The sequence below is a fragment of the Melanerpes formicivorus genome, unplaced genomic scaffold (genome assembly GCF_026170545.1).
Source record: "Melanerpes formicivorus ecotype bairdi unplaced genomic scaffold, bMelFor1.0.p_v2 SCAF_34, whole genome shotgun sequence".
Taxonomy (NCBI): Eukaryota; Metazoa; Chordata; class Aves; order Piciformes; family Picidae; genus Melanerpes; species Melanerpes formicivorus.
In genome coordinates, this window is record NW_027142386.1 from 5,469,909 (window position 1) to 5,488,938 (window position 19,030).

Here is a 19,030-nt window from a genome sequence, read left to right on the forward strand (position 1 = left end):
CCTGCCCCTCTGCCCTGCCCTGGGGAGGCCACAGCTGCACTCCTGGCTCCAGCTCTGGGCTCCCCACTTGCAGAGCCTGGGAAGGGCTGGGGAGAGTCCAGGGCAGGCTGGGAAGCTGCTGAGGGGCCTGGAGCAGCTCTGGCAGCAGCAAAGGCTGAGAGCCCTGGGGCTGAGAGCCTGCAGAAGAGCAGCCCCAGAGGGCAGCTGAGCAGTGCTCAGCAAGAGCTGAAGGAGCTGGGGGGGGCAAGAGGCTGGGGCCAGACTCTGCTGAGTGGTGCCCAGGGCCAGGCCAAGGGGCAAGGGGCACAAAGTGGCAGCCAGGAGGTGCCAGCTGGAGAGAAGGAGAAAGTAGTTTGGTGTGAGGGTGCTGGAGGCCTGGAGCAGGCTGCCCAGAGAGGTTGTGGAGTCTGCTCTGGAGAGCTTCCAACCCCCCCTGGACACTGTGCCCCTGGGCAAGCTGCTGTGGGTGCCCTGCTGGAGCAGGGGCTTGGGCTGGGTGAGCTCCAGAGCTGCCTTCCAATTCCATCACTCTGGGATTTGGGGACTCCATGACTCTCTCGACCTGCTGCCCACTGTCCCTCACCACGAAGCAGTGGCAGCATCCAGCCTGGCCACCAAACCCCCTTCAGAAGCTGCTCAACTGCTACTTGAGAGGTCTGAGGGGTGGGCTCCCAGCCCTGCAGCAGGAGCAAGGCAGCAAAATGTCCCTTGGGAAATTGGCAGGCTGCAGGGACACAGCAGTGGGATGGCCTCTGCTGGCTGATAACCACAACTTGGTCCTCCCTGGGTGCTCCCTCCATGGGTGATAAGGTATCAGCTGTGGTGCTGAGCCCACAAACCAAACAGTGAGCTCAGAGCCCAGGGGCTGGTTGCTCCCAGGGAGCACCTCAGGGTGGCTGTTTGGTGCCTTCAGAAAGGGCTGTGCCAGGGGGAGGTGTGGGGCAAGGTGGGCAGAGGAGCTTGGAGCTGGGCCTGGGCACTGCAGCACCACGTGCAGGGTCATGCCCCAGCTGTGCTGCCAGCCCAGAGCTGTGCCCTGAGGGGTGGTGCAGGAGGAGGAGGTTCAGCCCCTGGTGTTTCCCACTCCATCTCCATCTGCTGAGGCCTTTGACAGCCCAACCCTGCCCTGGGCTCTGGGCATGGCCTCTGAGTTTCCTCTAAAGCCTCTCAAGACCTTGGGCCACATGAGCTGGTTATGGACAGGGTCTGAGCTCACCAGCAAGGTCAGGGTGCTGTAAAGCCTCATCCTCCTCATTTCCAGGGATGTGACAACCAAAGCCATAGAACCAGAGACTGGGTTGGGTTGGAAAAGCCTCTGAGAGCCTCCAGTCCAACCAGCAACCCAACCCCAGCATGGACACCAACCATGGCCCCAGCTGCCATGGCCACAGGCTCCTGGAGCACCTCCAGGGATGGGGACTCCACCACCTCCCTGGGCAGCCTGGGACAGGCCCTGACCACTCCTGCAGCAAAGGAATTGTTCCTCATGGCCAACCTGAGCCTCCCCTGGCACAGTTCCAGGCCATTTCCTCTCCTTTCACCTGAGGTGAGGGAGCAGAGCCAAACCCCCCCACCTGGCTCCAGCCTCCTCTCAGGAGCTGCAGAGAGCAATGAGCTCTCCCTCAGCCTCCTCTGCTCCAGCCTCAACCCCCCAGCTCCCTCAGCTGCTCCTCCCCAGCCCTGCTCTCCACCAGCTCTCTTGCCCTTCTCTGGCCCTGCTCCAGCCCTCAAAGTCCTTCTGGCAGTCAGAGCCCAACCCTGAGCCCAGGATTCCAGCTGTGGCATCCCCAGTGCCCAGCCCAGGGGCACACTCCCTGCCCTGCTCCTGCTGCCCACCCCACTGCTGCTCCAGGCCAGGCTGCTGCAGTATCCTCCTGAACGCCCCAGGCCCTGGCTGTCAGCTACTGGGGCTTCATGGAGGAAGCAGCAGATCCTTGTGTCAGGTTCAGTGTGGAGGGGGAAAGGTGGTGGTGCCAGCCAAGGCTGGGGACAGCAGGAAGGGGCAGGGTGGGAGGTGGTGTTTGCACCGAGCAAGGAGAGCTCTTGCTCAGGACCCTTGGGGCTCCAAGAAGCTTACTTGGGGTCTGCTTTCCCCCAACCAGCCTGCAGTAGGATGGCACTGCTGGGGGTTTGGTGGGTGCTGGAGCCAAGCAAAGCAACAGGAGGTGCTTTGAGGAGAGGTCCTTGGTTCTGTGGCCCTTCATTCTGTGGCCCTGCTCTGGCAGGGGGGTTGGACTCGATGATCTCTGAGGTCCCTTCCAACCCCTAACATTCTCTGACCCTGTCTCTCAGGTCAGAAGCAGAAATCCTCCCCTCCTCATGCTGTGCAGAGGAGAGAGCAGAGGAGGAGGAGTGGCAGGGAGCTGGGGTTGTGTTTTGACTCCAAGCCATGGACGTGACCTTGGCTTTCCCTAAGCATCTCTCATCCGCCCCCAGCCAGGGGCTGAGCTTAACCAGGCCTAATCCCAGAGAGGAGGCAACTCCAGCTCTGCCAAGGAGGGGTAGAAGGACAGGGAGGAAGATGTGGAGCCCCTGGAGCTGCCAGGACAGGGTCAGAGCTGCTGTGGCCACAAGCAGGGTTGGAGCAGAGGAACAACCTTGGGTGGGAGGCAGCTGTGGCACCCAGAGCAGAGCAGAGCTGAGCTTTGTGTCCAGCCAAAGACAGACTTTGCTCAGAGGCCTCCAAATAAAGTGGAAGGAGGGAGGAGATGTCCTGGGACACTGAGCTCTTCCCCAGCTGCTCTCACACTGTCCCATGATGAGGTGACATGCCAGGGGAGCTGGCACTGAGCCCCTGCTCCACCCGACCTTGGCTCACCCCAGCTTGCCACCTTCCAGCCCCCCACTGCAGAACCCAACAGCAGAGACACCAAAGCTGCTCACAGCCTGGATCCAGCTGGAGCCCAACAAGGAGCACAGCTCCTGGCTCCCCAGGACATGCTCAAAAACCTTCTGCTCTCCAGTCCTGGGGCAGCTGCAGCCCCAGCACCCCCACCCTGGAACACTGCCAGCGCTGCCCTGTCCTGTTCCCCCCACACTGAGCTTGCTCTGGGTCAGAAGTGCTGGCTGGACATTGGAGAAGCTGTGGACTGGGAGGACATGGGGAAGGAAGCCCAGGACTTGGGGAGGAGCTGTTTAGAAGGGCTTGAGGTGATAGGATAAGGAGCAAGGGTTTGAAACTGGAGGAGGAGAGATAGAGGTTGGAGCAGGTTCAGAGACAGCAGCGAAGATGATCAGAGGCTGCAGAACCTCCCCTGTGGGGACAGGCTGGGAGAGTTCAGCCTGGAGGAGAGAAGGCTCCAGGCAGACCTCAGAGCAGCCTTCCAGTACCTGAAGGGGCTCCAGGGAAGCTGGGGAGGGACTTTGGAGAAGGGCTGGGAGTGCCAGGCTGAGGGACAATGGCTTTGAGCTGGGAGAGGGGAGACTGAGAGTGGAGATGAGGAAGAAATTGTTGAGAGTGAGGCTGGGGAGAGCCTGGCACAGGCTGCCCAGGGAGGCTGTGGCTGCCTCCTCCCTGGAGGTGTTGAAGGCCAGGCTGGCTGGGGCCTGGAGCAGCCTGGGCTGGTGGGAGGTGTCCCTGCCCATGGCAGGGGGTTGGAGCTGGATGAGCCTTGAGGTTCCTTCCAACTCAAACCACTTGTGTGGAATCATTCTATGATTTCATGACATCAGGAGAAGCTCTGCACAGGGAGGCTGGGGAGACACTGGCACAGGCTGCCCAGGGCTGGGGCTGAGGCTCCATCCCTGGAGCCATTCAAGCTCAGCCTGGCTGTGTCCCTGGGCAGCCTGCTGCAGCTGGAGCTGTCCCTGCTGAGTGCAGGGGGTTGGACAGGATGCTCTTGGAGGGTCCCTGCCAACCCAATGCATTCTATGTTTCTATGAGTTGCTGTGGTAAGGGCAAGGAGAGAGCTTCTCCTTTCTCCCCAGCAGAGGCTGGAGTGCTGAGAGCCCTGCTCCTGCCCCTCAGGAGCTCTGGCAAGCTCCACCAGCACCCAGTGCCCTGGGCTGCCATGGTTCCTGTGCCCAGGGGCAGCATCCTGGCCACACCTGTAATGAAAAACGTTCCCCTGCATGGCACCAGATTGAAGTCTCCCTCCTGGGGCAGGCAGCCAGGCCCAGCTGGGGGCTCTCTGTGCACCACAAGGGGCAGAGCACATGGGGTGCAGCAGCAGGGTGGCTCTGGGGGCAGGGATGGTGCCAGGCTTGGGGGGGCTTAGGAGAAAGCTGGGGACAGGGGCAGGGCCTGTTGGGACATGACAAGGGGAACGGTTTCAAGTAAAAGGTGAGATTCAGACTGGAGATAAGGAAGGAGTTTTGGATGCTGAGGGTGGTGAAGACCCTGCCCCGGGTTGCCCAGGGAGGTGGGAGGTGCTCCATCCCTGGAACCACGCCAGGGCAGGTTGATTGGAGCCATGAGCAGCCTGACCTGGCTGCAGATGTCTCTGCTCGCTGGGGAGGGGCTGGCCTGGGTGACCTTTAGAGGTCCCTTCCATCCTATGATGCCTGTGACTCCCCCAGGCTCTGGTGCCCTGGTGTCTCACTGGATGTCACTGGCAGCTGTCTGGGGATGCAGAGCCTCAGCTCATCCCCTGGGGCCCTGCCTCCCGAGCAGCCAGCCAGCAGGGATGGGGTTTGGTGGCTGTTGGAGCAGGGCTGTCTCTCAGGTACACCCCGTGGAGCACCGCCCCTACCCTGCAGGCTCATCCCAGCCTCCTGGGGAAGGAAGCTGCAGTCTGCCCAGGCAGTGCCCGCCGAAGCCAGGGCACCTGAGGCTCCAGGCATGGCATCTGCTGGGACCTGCTCCCTCCAGAAGCCAGGTATGGAAACACAGAGCTGCCAAAAGAGCTGGGGGCAGGGAGGGAAGAGCAGACAGCTCCTAGCACCAGCTCCCTTCCTCCTTACCCACCTCTGCCTCTGGCGACAGCAACCTGTGCCGCCCAGACTTTGCCGTGACCCCCGTGCGGGTGCTGAGGTTGGAGCAAGCCCAGCCCTGAGCAGCTCCGGCCCGGGGCCCTTCCCCGGGGCTGCTGCCAGCCCGGATGTGGAGCCAAGGGCAGCTCCAGCTGCTCAGGGCTCTCTGTCCCTCCCTGTCCTGCAGCTGCCAGGAACCCCCACCGCTGGGGGGCTCGGGGCTGGTCCTGGGGGCTGCTGCATCCCTGCTGCATGCCAGGCGAGGGGCAGTGCCACAGGGACCACAGGCAAGCTCCTTGCCAAGCCACTGAGCTGGGAGGGGGAGGCACAAAGGAATTGCCCCCGGGGATGATGCAGGAAGCGGGTTTTGGGTCAAGAGGAGCAGGCTGGGGCCGAGGGCAGGCTGGGGCTGAGGGCAGGCTGGAGCTGAGGGCAGGCTGGGGCTGAGGGCAGGCTGGGGCTGAGGGCAGGCTGGGGCTGAGGGCAGGGGTGTGCTGGACCGGGCCAAGCAGAATGGGCACATTGTGAGCGGCAGAGCCCTGAGCTCCTGCCGGGGCCCTGGTGGCATTCAGAGTGGTTGGCACCACCACAGTGCCAGTGCTAATGAAATCTGATGAGCTGGACCCGTGACTGTCTCTGTCCTGCCAGCAAGGGCACGCCAGGGCTGCTTCCCACCCTCCCTCCGCACACACCGGCGCCCCCCCAGCCCCACCACAGAGCTCTGCCCCCATGCCACGCCGCAGGGGCAGAGCCCCAGGCTCAGCAGTGGAGGCGGCCATGGGCAGTGCCAGCCCCGGCCATGGGTGGTGCCAGCCCCGTCCCGGCGGTGCCCTCCCTCCGGGCACACGTTGGCTTGCGGGCTGAGCCCTGCTGGGAAGCAGCAGCTCCCCTCCCGGGGTACCTGTGCCGTCCGGGGTGGACCTCACGAAGGTGGGCAGCATCTTGACCGAGGCGGTGGGGTTGGTGTCTGCCCCCAGCCCCTTCTCCATCTCCTTCCCAAAGCGCTCACACACCTCCTGGAGGGTCTCCTCGGAGAGCCTCATGTGGTACAGGTATTTGTCAATCTGCAAGGTGGAGACAAAAGGCAGAGGTCAGCCGAGGGGCTGGGGGCACAAGCGGTGACCCTGTGACAGCCAGAGCAGAGTTCAGCTGTCCTCACCCCTGAGGCAAGGAGCAGGATGTGACTCTGGCAGGCGAGGAGGAGCAGAGGGCTGGAGCTGCTCTGCTCTGGAGTCAGCCTGAGGGAGTTGGGGTTGTGCAGGCTGGAGAGGAGAAGGCTCCCAGGAGACCTTCTGGTGACCTTCTAGGATCTGAAGGGGGATACAGGAAAGCTGGGGAGGGACTTTTGAGGCTGTCAGGGAGGGAAAGGACTGGGGGGGATGGAGCAGAACTAGGAAGGGGGAGATTCAGATTGGGTGTGAGGAAGAAGTTGTTCCCCAGGAGGGTGGTGAGAGCCTGGCACAGGTTGCCCAGGGAGGTGGTGGCAGCCTCATGCCTGGAGGTGTTTGCAGCCAGGCTGGAGGTGGCTGTGAGCAACCTGCTGTGGTGTGAGGTGTCCCTGCCCATGGCAGGGGGGTTGGGACTGGCTGAGCTTTGAGGACCCTTCGAGCCCTGACAGTTCTGTGGTTCTGTGATCTGGCTGTGCCAGCACACTGCCCACAGTGCCACAGCAGCCTGTCTCTGGGCACATCCCAGCACCACCCCTGCAGCCCTTCCCCAGCACCCACAGAGCTCACCCAGTGCCACCCCACAGCCTCCTTGGCAGCATCCTCTTGCCCAAGCAGGTACCAATGTGGGACTGCCAAACTCCAGAGAGCTTGCAGTGCTCCACAGCCTCTCCTGCACACAGTCACCCAAACAGGTTGCAACACAAGCAGGACCCAAACCCAACGACCTTCCCTGTCTGGGCCATGACTCAGGAGGTCGATGCCAGAGCTTTTCCAGCCCTTCCTACGCTGTGGTGGCAACTGGAGCCTGACCCCCAGGGGCTCTTCCTGCATGAAGGATGCCTGGCAGGAGTCACAAAACCCATGAGTCTCAGAATGGTGAAATTGGAAGGGAGCTCTGGAGCTCACCCAGCCCAAGCCTCTGCTCCAGCAGGGCACCCACAGCAGCTTGCCCAGGGGCACAGTGCCCAGGGGGGGTTGGGAGCTCTCCAGAGCAGACTCCACAACCTCTCTGGGCAGCCTGCTCCAGGCCTCCAGCACCCTCACACCAAACTACTTTCTCCTCCTCTCCAGCTGGCATCTCCTGGCTGCCACTTTGTGCCCCTTGCCCCTTGGCCTGGCCCTGGGCACCACTCAGCAGAGCCTGGCCCCAGCCTCTTGCCCCCCCCAGCTCCTTCAGCTCTTGCTGAGCATTGCTCAGCTCCCCTCTGGGGCTGCTCTTCTGCAGGCTCTCAGCCCCAGGGCTCTCAGCCTTTGCTGCTGCCAGAGCTGCTCCAGGCCCCTCAGCAGCTTCCCAGCCTGCCCTGGACTCTCCCCAGCCCTTCCCAGGCTCTGCAAGTGGGGAGCCCAGAGCTGGAGCCAGGAGTGCAGCTGTGGCCTCCCCAGGGCAGGGCAGAGGGGCAGGAGAGCCTCCCTTGCCCTGCTGCCCCCACTCTCCTCCCTGCCCCCCAGGACACCCCTGAGGCCTTCTTGGCCCCCAGGGCACATTGCTGGCTCCTGGGCACCTTCTTGTCCCCCAGCCCTCCCAGCTCCTTCTCCTGGAGCTGCTTCCCAGCAGGTTCCCCCTCAGCTGTGCTGCTGCAGGAGGTTGTTGCTCCCCAGGGGCAGGACCCTGCCCTTGCCCTGCTTGAACCTCCTGAGGTTCCTCTCCCCCAGCTCTGCAGCCTGCCCAGGTACAACATACTGCCCACTCATCTCTGCTGAGGGCACCTCTGTGGAGGGTTATAGAGCCAGCAACTCCTCAGCACTCATGCAGCAAACAAGACAGAGTGGCACCAGCAGCATGGCACCAGCACTGTGGCACCAACACTGTGACAGCAGCAGCATGGCACAAGCAGTGTGGCACCAACACTGTGGCACCAGCAGCATGGCACCAGCAATGTGGCACCAGCAGCATGGCACAAGCAGTGTGGCACCAACACTGTGGCACCAGCAGCATGGCACAAGCAGTGTGGCACCAACACTGTGGCACCAGCAGCATGGCACAAGCAGTGTGGCACCAGCAGTGTGGCACCAGCAGCATGGCACAAGCAGTGTGGCACCAGCAGTGTGGCACCAGCAGCATGGCACCAGCAGTGTGGCACCAGCAGCATGGCACCAGCAGCATGGCACCAGCACTGTGAGCCCTGCAGTGTGTCACCAGCTCTGTGACATGAGTGGTGCCATGGCCAGCAAGGGCAGGACCCCAGTGCCCGCTGCTCCCTGTGCCCAGGCCGTGGAGCTTCCTGGCTCCTTCCACAAACAGCATCAGAGCCTCTCAGCCCTCCCAGGAGGGCCTGGGGAAGCTGCTCCCTGCCCCCTGCATGCCTGGCACCCCGGGCCGGCGCGGGGCAGGGGAGGGCTGACGTGGCCCTGGCTGCCAGCTCCCCAGCGCTGCCCTCTTTCAATTAACTTCACTTAAAACTAATTAAAGGGCAGCAGGCAGCCCCGTGCCGTCCAGAGGGAAGCTCCACCCTGGCAGCTCACCTGTCTGCAGGCACGTACCAGGAGGTCACCCTGGAGCCAGCAGGCTGGGGGGGGTCGTGGGGCTGTAGGAAATGGGCACTTTGGGGGTGACTCATGGCCGCCAGCTCCGGCGTCACCTCCAGCCTGCACAGGCCCTGGGCTGGGCACAGCAGAGCACAGCAGCTCCACTGAGGCTTTGGGCTGCCTGCAGGTAGGGCTTGGGATGCTCCAAGCCTATCCTTCCCCCTCCCAGCTCGGCTGGAGGTTTGGCAGCCAGCTCCTAGAAGCTGGAGAAGATGGAAAGGGCCTGGCTGGGATGCTCCAGGAGAGATGCTTCCATGAAGCCCCAGGCTGCTTGGGGTTGAAGGAACCTTCAAAGCTCATCCAATCCAATCCAATCCAATCCAATCCAATCCTCTGCAGCCAGCAGCTAGGAACAACCTGACCTGGGATGGTGCCAGCCTTGGGGCAGCTCCCACCACTCTGGGCAGCCTGGGCCAGGCTCTCCCCGCCCTCAGTGCCAAACATTTCTCCTTCTCTCCCCTCTCAGTGTGCCTCTTGAAGCCCAAGAGTCCCAACAGGCCCTGCTCAAAAGCCTGCCCCCAGCTTTCTGCTCAACCCTTGAAGGCCACCAGAAGGTCTCCCTGGAGCCTTCTCTCCTGGCTGCCCAAGCCCAACTCACTGCCAGCATTGCTGTGGCCTCCTCTGACCCTGTTCCAGCAGGTCCCTGTCTGTGCTGAGGGCCCCAGAGTTGCCCCAGCACTGCAGGGGAGTCTCAGCAGAGTACAGCAGAGGGGCAGAAGCCTCTCCCTGCTGAGGCTCTGTTCCCTGGCAGTGACATCCTCACTGGAGTGATGGAGAAACCCTTGGTGCCTCCAGCCCCTTCCCATTAACTGGGAGCTGAGTTACTGAGCTGGAGCCCAGCAGGCTGGAGGGAAGGATCAGTGGAAGGAGCCCTGGAGCTTTCCCAGTCGTCCCAGTGCTGTTTACCAGCTCCTCCCTATCTCCATGCAGCAGGAACTCAAACACTCCCCTCCTGCCCCTCCTGTTTGCTTTTCCTTGCTGGAAATTGCCAGCCATGTGCCCAGTTCACAGGCACAGGGATGGCAGCTGCTGCCCCAGGTCACCTCCAGCTTCTCCCTCCTCCTCCAGCTCCAGCCTGAAGTCCACCTCCACCCCAGCCCCGGGGTAGGAAACTTCTCCCTGATCTGCCCCCATGGCTATGGATTGATGCCACCAAGCCAGGACACAGGGTCCAGCCCCATGGTTGAGATGTAAGCCACAGCCAAGCTTTATCCTGGCCCCCAGGGCACCTCAGGAGCCACCAACCTGCTCCTTGGCACAGGGAGGACCTCACCCTGACACCTCTCTCCTCTGCAGCAGTGTCTGACCAGGGGTGTTGGTGACAATTAGAGACAAGCCTGGGTGCTCTGCCAGCCAGCAGCCTCCCCTCCCCATGAGACCCTCCCCCACTGGAGCCCTTCAGCAGCCTGTGACAGGCAGGGGGTCCAAGTGAGACCACCCTGAGTGAGGATGGAGTCCCAAGGAGGTGTCTCCATCCCAGCAGTGAGGTACTCAGCAGCAGGGCTCAGGGCAGAGCTTCACCCTGGCATGAACCATGAGGTGCTGGTGCCTCTCTTCTGCTCCCCCCCAACCCTCCTTGCATCTCCCCCCACCTTGGAGAAGATGCTTGGGAAGCTCACACAATGAGAAGCCATCGATGTCTGCTCCTCAGTTCCTGCCCAGGGCTCCAGCACCCAGAACCCCAGCGTGGGGAAGGACATGGAGGCTTCACCTCTCCAGGCCTGGCACCACTCAACCATGGAGGCTTCACCTCTCCAGGACAGGCACCACTCAACCATGGAGGCTTCACCTCTCCAGGACAGGCACCACCCAACCATGGAGGCTTCACCTCTCCAGGACAGGCACCACTCAACCATGGAGGCTTCACCTCTCCAGGCCTGCCACCACTCAACCATGGAGGCTTCACCTCTCCAGGCCTGGCACCACTCAACCATGGAGGCTTCACCTCTCCAGGACAGGCACCACTCAACCATGGAGGCTTCACCTCTCCAGGATTGGCATCACAGGACCATGGAGGCTTCAACTCTCCAGGATTGGCATCACTGGACCATGGAGGCTTCACCTCTCCAGGATTGGCATCACAGGACCATGGAGGCTTCACCTCTCCAGGATTGGCATCACAGGACCATGGAGGCTTCACCTCTCCAGGATTGGCATCACAGGACCATGGAGGCTTCACCTCTCCAGGATTGGCATCACAGGACCATGGAGGCTTCACCTGCCCTCCCCAGGCACCCTGCAGCACGTCCCTCATGTCCCCCACGCTCCTCCCCACCAGGCATAATCACAGTGTGAGGAACCTGCTGACCTGCTTCTAATCTCCAAAGCTCTCTAAACCCAGGATCATCTTCCCCTGCCCACGTAGTCAGCATCCTGCTTGGCAGCTGGGGCAGGGCAGCTCTGGCAGCAGCTCAGCTCCTGCCCCAGAGAGACCACCTTGGTGTGCACCTCACCCCCCTGCCAAGCCACAGCCACCTCCATGCCAAGGCTTCCCAGCCCCATGACCACCTTCATGCCAAGGCTTCCCAGCCCCATGACCACCTTCATGCCAAGGCTTCCTAGCCCCATGGCTACCTCCATGCCAAGGCTTCCCAGCCTCATGGCTACCTTCATGCCAAGGCTTCCCAGCCTCATGACCACCTCCATGCCAAGGCTTCTTAGCCCAATGACCACCTCCATGCCAAGGCTTTCCCACCACAAGGCCACCTCCATGCCAAGGCTTCCCAGCCCTATGACCACCTCCATGCCAAGGCTTCCCAGCCTCATGGCTACCTTCATGCCAAGGCTTCCCAGCCTCATGACCACCTCCATGCCAAGGCTTTCCCACCACAAGGCCACCTCCATGCCAAGGCTTCCCAGCCCCATGACCACCTCCATGCCAAGGCTTCCCAGCCCCACAGCCTGGTTCATTACTCCAGTGAAGCCCTCCCTGCACCCAAGCACATCTTAAATCCTAGCACAGTTGTGGCAGGAGAGGAGATTGAGCCTGCAGCCTGAGTGTCCCTGAGGACAACCAACCTTCTTGGCTGTTTAATCCTTTGCTGAGATCATTGACAGCTCCACAGAAAGTCGTTGGGTTAGGACCTGGACTGGGGCAATTTAGACTCTGGAAAGCTTCCACCAGCAATCAAAATGTTTCCCTGAGGAAATATCAACAAACTGAATGCAGGAGGAGCAGACTTCAGCTGGGGGTGCTGGGTGTGCTCACTGCCCAGGGTGGCTGCACCCAGGGCAGGACACTGAGAGCAAGAGCTGGACCATGGGAGCTGCTGCAGGGTAAGGAGCCTGATGCAGGCAGATCCTCAGCTGCCAGCTCAGGGCTAGCTTCAAGGCCCAGATACTTTTTATACCAAGCACGTGCTGCTAGGTGCTGGGGAAGTGCCTAGCATTGCCCTTCCCAGCTGCAAGGCCACCACAGGGCAGGGCACATCCACCCCGAGGCTGAAGAAACCTCAAGTTGCCCAATTTTTGCTGCCAGCTGGAAGCTGAGTGAGCTGTGCCACACAGAGCCATGCTCCAAAGCACCCCAGAGCCAGGTTTGCTTTGCAGCAACAGCCACACACTGCTGAGACACTGGCACAGGCTGCCCAGGGAGGCTGTGGCTGCCTCCTCCATGGAGGTGTTCAAGGCCAGGCTGGATGAGGCCTGGAGCAGCCTGGGCTGGTGGGAGGTGTCCCTGCCCATGGCAGGGGGTTGGAGCTGGATGAGCTTTAAGGTCCCTTCCAGCCTCAACCATTGTATGAATCTATGAACTCATGGCTCCAGCACCACAGCTGGATGATGCCTGAAGGCTTCTCTTCATCCTCCCATCAGGACTAGACCTAGGTGGTCAGTGCTGAAAATGTGTCACCCTGCAAAGGTCTTCTTCCCATTCAGTGTCACTATCCAAGAAGGGGGAAATGGTCCAGAGGAGGCCATGGAGATGATCAGAGACGGGAGAGCCTCTGGCACCAGCAGTGGGGACAGGCTGGGAGAGTTGGGGCTGTTCAGGCTGGAGAGAAGGCTCCAGGGAGACCTCAGAGCAGCCTTCCAGTACCTGAAGGGCTCCAGGAGAGCTGGGGAGGGACTTTGGACAAGAGCTGGGAGTGCCAGGCTGAGGGACAATGGCTTTGAGCTGGGAGAGGGGAGACTGAGAGTGGAGATGGGGAAGAAATTGTTGAGAGTGAGGGTGGGGAGAGCCTGGCACAGGCTGCCCAGGGAGGCTGTGGCTGCCTCCTCCCTGGAGGTGTTGAAGGCCAGGCTGGATGAGCAACCTGTGCTGGTGGGAGGTGTCCCTGCCCATGGCAGGGGGTTGGCACTGGCTGAGCTTTGAGCTCCCTTCCAACCCAACCCATTCTGTGAAGCTCTGAATTCCTCAGCTTGTGATGCAAAGTCTGCAGCACAGCTCCTTGCAAGAGTGGAAACCCCCTGCTGGCCAGACCCATCCCACCTCACACACGGGGTGGTCCGAAGCAGGGAGGCTGAAGGATGCTCTGTCCCTCACTGCAGTCATGAGGGCCCTTTTCCCCATGGCTGGGTGGCACGTGGGGCAGGATGGCATCAGAGAGAGAAACTGCAGCGTGAGGAAGGCTTCCGGCAATGCACCACCGCTTCCTGCCCGGCTCACGGCGGCGGGGCAGGGGCAGGGCGAGGGGAAGGGCGAGGGGAAGGGGCAGGGGCAGGGGCAGGGGAAGGGCTGGGGGCACTTTGCTCTCCTGCAGTAGTGTCCTGGCTGCCTTTCCCATAAATGATCGCAGTGCTGGGAAAGGGAAGCTGCTCGTCTAGAGTCCGGGTTCCCAACCCCACGTGTCTGCTGAGCAGCAGACCGGGAGCCACCATGCCCAACCCTCCAGCATCTCCCTGCTGCGGGATGTGCTGAATTCCAGCAGCGTTTGGAGGAAAACAGCACAACCCTCAGGCAGGATCCCTGGGTTCGGGGTTAGTTTCTGTTCCTTTTGGGCAAGAGAAGGGCAAACATTTGTTGTGGAGAGGAAGAGCAGAGAGGTGTTCAAGCTGGAGGGGGGCTTGAGCACTCCTAACCCCCCAGGGTGCTCAGCCAGCCCTCTCTCCAGGGTAACCTCTGCCTGCAACCAGATTTTCTTTCAATCCCTCCCCTTCCTATCCCTGTTTTTAACTCTTTGCTACAAAGCACTGAAGTTTGTCACTAGCCTGCCTCTCTCCCTGCTCCTTTCGGGGGGAGATGCTGCACCAGTACCAGTTACTGGGGCAAGCTGGTGGCCACTCTCCCACCCTGCCCAAGTCAGCAGTAGGATGCAGGGAAACCGAGGCAGAGGGAGCAGCCCTGGGTCACTGAGGGCAGCGTGGTGAAGCCAGGGAAGGCTCCAACACAGAGAGGATTTCATTTCCTGGCTGGGTATCACAACCTGGCACACACTTCCCTGCTTTCATCAATGGATCGGGGCAGGGCATGACAGCACCGAACCCCCCCCACGCACCGAGCCCCGCAGCCCCGCGTCGCCGTCACCCTGCCCCGGCTGACTCAGCCCCGGGAACCGGCTGGGCCCCTCCGCCAGCCCTCCCCACCTCGGGTGACACAGTGCCGATGCTGAGCTGCGCCCAGCCTCCCTCAGCCCTGACCCCGGCAGCAGCCGCACCGGGGGCTCAGCACCACCCGCTCCAGCCCCACGTGCCCTGCCCGCAGCCAAGCCTCTGATGACACAGCCCCGGAGTCATCTTCAGCCGAGTGAGTCAGATGGTTTCCTGCTGGGCCGGTTCCTCCCCATCCTCACCACCACCGCCCCCCATCCCCGCCCCGGGACAGCAGCTGAAGCCCATGCTGGAGGTGGAACCGGGCACCCACGGTGAAGAAATCACACTGCAGAGCATCCGCGGGCCCCGTCCTCGGCTGACCCTGCTGCTCCCCAGCCCCTCTCACAGCCCAGAGCAACTGGGAAGGCCTCCTGGGTCTCAGCCCGGGGGTCACACACATCAAGCTCTCCCAGCTCCCCAGGCCCTGCCTGCCCACGCATCTTTTCCCTCCCATTTTAACCCCAAAAGGTCCCCGGGATCCCCCTTGGGTGGAAGAACTTCACCGGTGCCAAGGTGCTGGGAGCACCCCACAGCAGTTGGGGAAACTGAGGCTGAGCCCTGCCTAGGCTCTGCAGGGCAGCTCTGGGGGAGAAGCCAAGGAGTGAGGGGGATGCAGGATGGCTCCTGAAGGACAGGCACAGCCAGCTGCTGCCCTTGGCAGGCCTAAGAGAGGCTGTTACGTTGTTTTCCAGGAATCCTTCCCACAGCCACCCAGGAACTTGCAAGAGGCAGCCAGGGAGGAATCTGCTGCCTGAAATCAACACCCACCACCCCCACCCCCTTTCCCCACCCCCCAGCAAAGGGAAAATAAGACGGAGGAAGACCTGCCCCTGCCTGGGAACGGGACAGCGAACTCCCTCCCTGCTTCTTCCTTCTTTGGAAGGAGGGATGGGCAGGAGGAGCCAGCAGCCTGGTTCCTTGGCTCACCCAGCTCCCGTCGCATGACGAGGCTGAGGGTCGGGGAGCAGGAAGCGCGGCGTGAGCCGGCACATCGGACGGGAACGTGGCTCCTCCAGGGCCAGCTCCCCAGCCCGGCTCGCAGAGGACGCTGCCGAAGTTAATTAAAGTTTGCACAATCCCTCGGGAGCCAGATAAGGCAGAGCCGCAGCCCCCGGCCGGCCGGGCAGCGCCAGGGGCAGCCGGAGCCTGGGGAGGGAGGGGACAGTTCCCCTGGGGTGGGCAGCAGGAGCCTGGGGAGGGAGGGGACAGTTCCCCTGGGGTGGGCAGCAGGAGTTTGGGGAGGGAGGGGACAGATCCCCTGAGGTGGGCAGCAGGAGTTTGGGGAAGGAGGGGATAGATCCCCTGGGGTGGGCAGCAGGAGCCTGGGGAGGGAGGGGACAGATCCCCTGAGGTGGGGAGCAGGAGACTGGGGAGGGAGGGGACAGATCCCCTGAGGTGGGGAGCAGGAGTTTGGGGAGGGAGGTGACAGTCACCCTCGGGTGGGCAGCAGAAGTTTGGGGAGGGATGGGACAGCTCCCCTGGGGTGGGCAGCAGGAGCCTGGGGAGGGAGGTGACAGCTGCCCTTGGGTGGGCAGCAGGAGTTTGGGGAGGGATGGGACAGCCCCCCCCTAGAGTAGGCAGCAGAGCTGGAAAAGCTGCTCCAGGTCCAGAATGGGAAGAAAAATCCTCGGTTTGGGAAGTGATTTTGAAGGCTTAGATGTGGACACAGCCCCCCAGCAGATGGCAAAGTTCTCACCCCCGAGCCCCTTTCCTGCCCCATCCCTGACTCGGACACCTGCCAGGCTGCCAGCCAAAAGCCTTTCCCAAATGGCCTCAAAGTGCAGGTGAAGCCTCTCTGAGTCAGATAACAAATTAAATCGGAGCTTTCCAAGAATTCCAGCCCTTCCACCTCCCTGTGCTGGGGACTTGCTTGCACTTTCCTGGGAAGAGCAGTAAGCCAGGAATAATTTATGCAGCTGAGCATCCAGCTTGGAGCTGCGGCTGCTTCACCCCCACCACCAATCCCCGACGCCAAGCCAAGCCCCATGCCCCCTCCAGAGCCTGCACTGATTCCACCTTGGCCTCCCCAGGGAGATTCAGCTGTGATTGAAAAGCACCCAGAGCAATCCCATCGTGGGGGTGGCTGGTCAGGGCCCGGCCCGCGGAGCCAGGAGCACACCCTGACAGGTCCTGGGTATTTTTCCCTCCCCAACATCTCGGCGACCCCCAGCCCCAGAGCCGGCAGGGCTGAGCAGCTCTCTCGAGGCATCGCATCCCCTTTCCCCGCTGGGGAGTGAAGCCAAACACCTCACCCCAAACCCTTCATCCTCCATTATTTGCAGCTAGCTCCTGATAAGGAACTGGAGAGGCCGGGAGGCAGCGGCGGGGCCGAGCCGCTGGCCTATTTCTGCCGTCGGGTTACACAACCCCTCCCCGTGGCTCCGGCTGTTGCACAACGCCAGGACGCGGCCAGCGAAGGCAGAAGCTGCGGCCAGGGCTTGCCTTGGGACCGGACCCTTGGTTCCGTTGGGCTTGGGGGTTTGGGGGTGGTTTTGAATTTTATGTTCTCACTGGTTTTACTTCCCCTTTAACAGGGGCAAAGGGCCAGCGTGGCCAGCTTGGTTTCTCCATCGTTATCTGATGGAGCGAGTCAGGGCTCCTGCACTTGGGAATTTGGAAGGGTTTCCCCCCCCCCGCCCCCCCAAATCCTGACCCCCTGCAACACCTGCGAGCTGGAACCCCACGAACAGGTCCTGCCACACGACCTCAGCAGCCGAACCCCTCTCTGGTGTATCCTCAGATGCCCTGAAGGCTGGCGGGGAGCTGGGGCAGAGCCTGAGCCTTCCTGCAGCATCTCGCAGCCAGGAATTTTTTTTTCCAGGAATCCTTGAAGGCTGCCGGGAGCCCAAGCGCTGTCCCGGCCACACAAAGAGCAGAGCCACTCGCCTGTCCCCAGCGCCTGAACTCTGGAATTTCGAGTGACAAACGCCACACGAATCCCAGCCAGATGCTGCGACTGGGAGCCGCAGCCCGGGAACAGGCTCCGGGAGCCATAAATCAGGGGAGGGGGCGGCAGGAAGACATTTGCCAAGTGCAGGACGCGGGAGGGGGCACAGCCTAGGGGGGCACAGCCTAGGGGGGCACAACCTGGGGAAGGGAAACCCGAGGGACTGCCTTTGACACAGCTCGGAGCACCTCCCCTCGGCCGCAGGACCCCATCAGGGACCTCTCCTCCTCACCCCGGGGCAGGGAGGGTCCGGCCGAGGGGCCACAGGTCCCGGCCCCGAGGATGCTCGGAGCCGGCAGCAGGAAGCGGCGACACGTGCTGGCGGGGTGGCCGCGGGCGGGGGGCACGGAGAGCGGAGACACCCCGGAGACACCCCGGAGACGCATACCCCCGCTTCCTTCTCCTGATGCTCCTCCTGCTCCGCGCCGCCGGCCCGCGGGGGGCGCCCGGCCCGCGGGGTCCCGCAGCCGCAGCCGCCGAGCACGTACGGCACGGAGCGGAGAGCGGGGCCGCCCGGAGCCCGCCTGGCCTGACCCGAGGTTCCCGGCTCCCCAGGGGGGGTCCGTTCTTTTCTCACTTTTTTCCTCCTTTTTTTCTTCCTTTCCTTTTTTGGTTTTCCTTTTCACTTTTTCATTTTACTTTCCCCTCCCTTTTATCCTTCTTCCTATTTTTTTTTCCTCTCCCCGTTTTTTTTTTTTTTCCTTTTTTTTTTGCCTTTTCTCTCTCTTTTTACTTTTCTCCCTCTCTTTTTCTCCTTTTACACTTTTTTTCTTTTACTTTCTCCCTTCTTTTCTTTTTCCTTTCCCCCCTTTTTCCTTTCCTTCTTTTTAAACTTTTTTTCTCTTCTCCTTTCCCATTCTTTTTTTTTTCCTTTCCCCCTTTTATCTTTTTCTTTTCCCCCTTTTTTCCTTTTTAATGTAATTTTAATTCTTAGTTGTTTTTTTCTGTTACCTTCTTCCTCTCTCCTTTTTTCTCTTTCCTCCTTTTACACTTCTTTTTCCCTGTTTTGACCTTTTTCTCTCTTTCTCCTTCTTACTTTTTCCCCTTCCCCCCCTCACCCATATTTCACCGGGTCAGCCCCTTTGTTGCTCTTGCCGGGTTTCCCCCTCACCTTCTGCGCCTGGTCATGGTTGAGCTCTGTGAAGAAGTACGCGAGGAGGTGGGAGGCGATCATGGCTCGGTGGGTGCCCGAGGCGGTGGGTACCCAGTGAAGTGGGTGCCCGGGGTGGTGGGTGCCCTGCGCGTGCCCGGCGTGCTGTGTTCGCGGTGCCCGATGTGTGCCCAGCGGGCGCGCGATGTGTCGGACGCGCCCGGCGCAGTGTATTGGCGGTGCCCGGCGGGTGCCCGGCGCGGTGCCCGGTGCGGTGCCCGGTGGCCGGAGCGGGTTCGGAGCGGGAGCGGCCCCCAGCAGCTCGCGCCGCGGCCCTCGCGCGCGACAATGTGGCTCATTGAGGAGGTTCCCTGCCCACGGCTGACGCCGCGGAGCCGCCGCCGCTGATTGGCTGAGCCGCGAGGGTGTGTGCCGCGCGCGGGGGCCAGAGCGTGCCGCTAGGGGGCGCCCCGGAGGGGCGGGGGGGTGGACTGAGGGAGGGGTGAATGGGGTGAGGAGGGGGCTTGGGAGAACGGGAATGGGGAGGACTGGGAGCAACTGGTGTGGGGTGCTGGGAAGTAGGGGAGGGCTGGTGTGGGGTGCTAGGGGTACGGGGGGGAACTGGTGTGGGGTGCTGGGAGGTAGGGGGGCAACTGGTGTGGGGTGCTGGGAGGTAGAGGGGGCTGGTGTGGGGTCCTGGGGGGTACTGGGAGGGACTGTGCTTGGGACTGATTGCAGGGTACTGGGGGAAACTGGTGTGGGGTAAATGGGAGTAAATGAGTGGGACTGCAGTGAGGTAGTGGGGGGAGACTGGGGGGACTAGTGGGGCAGATGGGGGAGTAGTGGGAGGAACTGGTG

General features: G+C 61.9%; 1 protein-coding gene across 7 annotated transcripts in view; it reads right to left on the reverse strand.

Annotated features, from left to right (window-relative positions):
* LOC137450225 (hexokinase-2) overlaps positions 1 to 19,030 on the reverse strand; it is a 55,846-nt gene that overhangs the window by 25,168 nt on the left and 11,648 nt on the right. For 6 of the 7 annotated variants that reach the window (XR_010989554.1, XR_010989551.1, XR_010989553.1 and 3 more), the window contains exons 1-2: positions 18,194 to 18,499; positions 5,813 to 5,975 (exon numbers count right to left, since the gene is read on the reverse strand). Coding sequence is in view for 2 of the 7 variants with exons in the window: in XM_068156548.1 (XP_068012649.1) it covers positions 5,813 to 5,975; positions 18,194 to 18,256 (226 nt within the window). In the remaining 5 variants the exon portion in view is untranslated. Of the gene's footprint in view, positions 1 to 5,812; positions 5,976 to 18,193; positions 18,500 to 19,030 lie in introns of those variants that run through there. The other variant, XM_068156549.1, reaches the window with a different exon arrangement.